General features: G+C 41.2%; 1 protein-coding gene across 1 annotated transcript in view; it reads left to right on the top strand.

The window, feature by feature from the left end:
* Nucleotides 1-2,869, top strand: part of LOC105812987 (chromosome unknown open reading frame, human C16orf62) — a 136,022-nt gene that overhangs the window by 95,175 nt on the left and 37,978 nt on the right. Inside the window, exons 24-25 of the mRNA XM_012647550.1 lie at nt 41-94; nt 2,482-2,562. Of these exons, the coding sequence (XP_012503004.1) occupies nt 41-94; nt 2,482-2,562 (135 nt within the window). The remainder of the gene's footprint in view (nt 1-40; nt 95-2,481; nt 2,563-2,869) is intronic.

Raw genomic sequence — 2,869 nt, 5'->3', positions numbered from 1 at the left:
GTTGTGTTCATCGTAAAGATGTTTTACTTTTTCTTTGTAGGACTACATTAATTGTGCCGAAGTGTGGGTGGAATACACCTGCAAGCATTTCACAGTATGTATGACTGTGGTGGTGTTTTCAAAAGAATGATATTTTTTCATGTTCGTAATAGTGAATGAGTCTAGTTTTGGCATTTAGGCATTTTACAATGGTAATCATTCTTATAACTTAAAAAAATTGTGTTCTTTATAGTAAAGTGTGATGGAGTATTTATTAATAAGTGCATTATAACAAACATGTTCCATGCTTTTATGTAAATTTGGGAAAGGCTGCATTTGACAAAGTTAAACAGTTTTTCTCCCCAAAGGACATCTTAGATGCTTTTATGCTAAAGTGCAATGTGACTTTCCATAGGATCTAGTAAGCTTCATTTCCTAAATATATTTGACTTGCACGTAATTTTTTTCCTAAGCAAATAGAGATGCTTCTTTCCCTAGACAGAGACTAGAACCACAGTTTGGGGATTACCAGGCTTGTCAAAGAGCAAACACTTTAGAAGCAGGTAGAAATGTATTCATATCCTAGTGCCAGTTTTTTTTTTTTTAATCAACTTTGAGAAATTGAAGTATAGTGTTGTTATGGTCTGAATGTTTGTATCCCCCCAAAATTCATATATTGAAACTTAATCCCCAGTGCAGTAGTATTAAGAGCCTTTGGGAGGCAATTCGGTCATGAGGGCAGAGCCCTCATGTGTGGGATTAGTGCCCGTAGAAAAGAGACCCAAAGAAGGTTATTGGCCACTTCTACCACGTGAGGACATGGCAAGAAGGCGCCATGTGTGAGGAATGGGCCCTCACCAGACACCAAATCTGCTAGTGCCTTGATCTTGGACTTCCCAGCCTGCAGAACAGTGAGAGATAAATTTCTGTTGTTTATTAGCTACTCAACTTATGATATTTTGTTATAGAAGGTGGAACAGACTAAGGCATGTGTGCAAAAAAATACACATATTGTAATATTGCTGCTCAATGAATTTTCACAAAGTACACCCGTATAGTCACTGTCCAGAGCAAGAAATAGGAAATAACTTACCCCCCCCAGAACTCTCTGGCTCTGCCCCACCCGGTCACAACCCCCAGCCTTCGGGGAGTTGAAGATAACCTCCATCCTGGTCTCTAACACCAGAAATTGATTTGTCTTATTTTGAGCATTACGTAAATGTTGGTCCATTAATTTTGTTTTGTCCATTTTTTTTTTCGCAGAGGAACATACATTATTATTTTTAAATTATCAAGTGCATTCACAAGACAGAAGAAATAAGCTTGTACAAGGGTGATTTGAGCTGGCTGGGCCCAGCTGTACCTGAAGCACAGACTTACGCATCCAGGACAATGAAAGCTCAGCGCTGTCAGAACAGACTTCTGCAGCCGCGGGCCCTATTTTTATTTTACATTTTATCGTGGAAATTTTTAACATATGATTGATCTCTCTTGTACCCATCACCCAGGAATTACCAATTTATGACAAATCTTGTTCATTTATAGCCTTACAACTTTCCCCCAACCTTGGAATATTCTGAAGCACATCTCAAACATCATATCACTCCGTCAGTATTTCAGCACATCTGTAAAATATGAGGATTCCCTTTTGGAAACTGAATACATTATCCTAACTAGAAAAGTTAATAATTGTTTAACATCATTAAATATCAGTCAATATTCCAGTTTCCCCAATTGTCTCTTAATTCTTTTAGTTCAAATCAGGATTAAAAAAAGGTACATACATTGCAATACGCTTCTTAGGGTACTTTTGATCTGTAAGTTCTCTCTCAATCTCTCTCCTTCCCCCCTTCTCCTTTTTTTCTCCCTCCTGTAATTTGTTTGTTGAAGAAATTGGGTCTTTTCTCAAGTTTCCAAGACCTGGTTTTGCCGATTGCATCCTTGTGATGGTGTTTAACGTGTTCTCCTGCCTGTAGTATTTCCCATAAATGGGCAGTTAGCTCTAGAGACTTGAAAACCATTCCTAGCTAGTGGGCCATATACAAACAGGCCCTGGCTGGATTGGGCTATAGTAGGCTGACCCCTGATATAGGTGACAGAAGTGAACGGTGAGGAATTGGTCAGATACCTTGTAAGGGGCGAGGTATCCTCCTCCCACAATGCCTCACTGTGCTCCCCACGGGCGCCTCAGGGCGGGACCTGGGCTGGGCAGGCAGGAAGTGGCACGGTGGATTCCATCACCACTCAGGGCGAGCAGGCGCGAGGTAAAGCCCCAGGACCTTGGAGAACAGTGTTTAGTCCTGACGTAGTGCAGGGCTGTGGTACCAGCCCAGATGATATGGGTGGGATTTCTCCCCTTCTGTTATTTTCAGCAGAATGTTTGAAACCTTTGCCTGGAAGATGTGAGATATATTCTGAATATGTTACTTCTTTCCCTGAGGAAAATGGTCACCGATTGCCTTTTAGTGTCTGATCCAGGTTTGATGTCTTTTCCCCACTTAGAAACGAGAGGTGAATACGGTTTTGGCTGATGTCATCAAGCACATGACTCCAGATCGCGCATTTGAAGAGTCCTACCCTCAGGTAACAGGTTTGCATTTCTCATTTCAACACTGTTAGGGATTTTGTTCTGCTGAATTAAACACTCGTGTTACATGGGTCAGGCTGAAAGTCAGATAATCCTGTGTTTGAATCATAGCTCTGCCATATCCTAGCCACGGTGCCCTTTGATCAGTTACTTAACTTTGTCGTGCTTCAGTTTTCTCACCTGTAAAATGGGGATAATAATAGTCCTGTCCTCAGAGTTGTTGTGAGGATTGAATGAGATGTATATGGGAAGCCCGGACACCGTTGCTTAGCACATGGTAAATACTGAAGAAGGAGCAGCATC

This window comes from Propithecus coquereli, unplaced genomic scaffold (genome assembly GCF_000956105.1).
Source record: "Propithecus coquereli isolate 6110/MARCELLA unplaced genomic scaffold, Pcoq_1.0 Scaffold27, whole genome shotgun sequence".
NCBI classification, from domain to species: Eukaryota; Metazoa; Chordata; class Mammalia; order Primates; family Indriidae; genus Propithecus; species Propithecus coquereli.
This window is presented reverse-complemented; position numbering and strand designations above follow the sequence as displayed.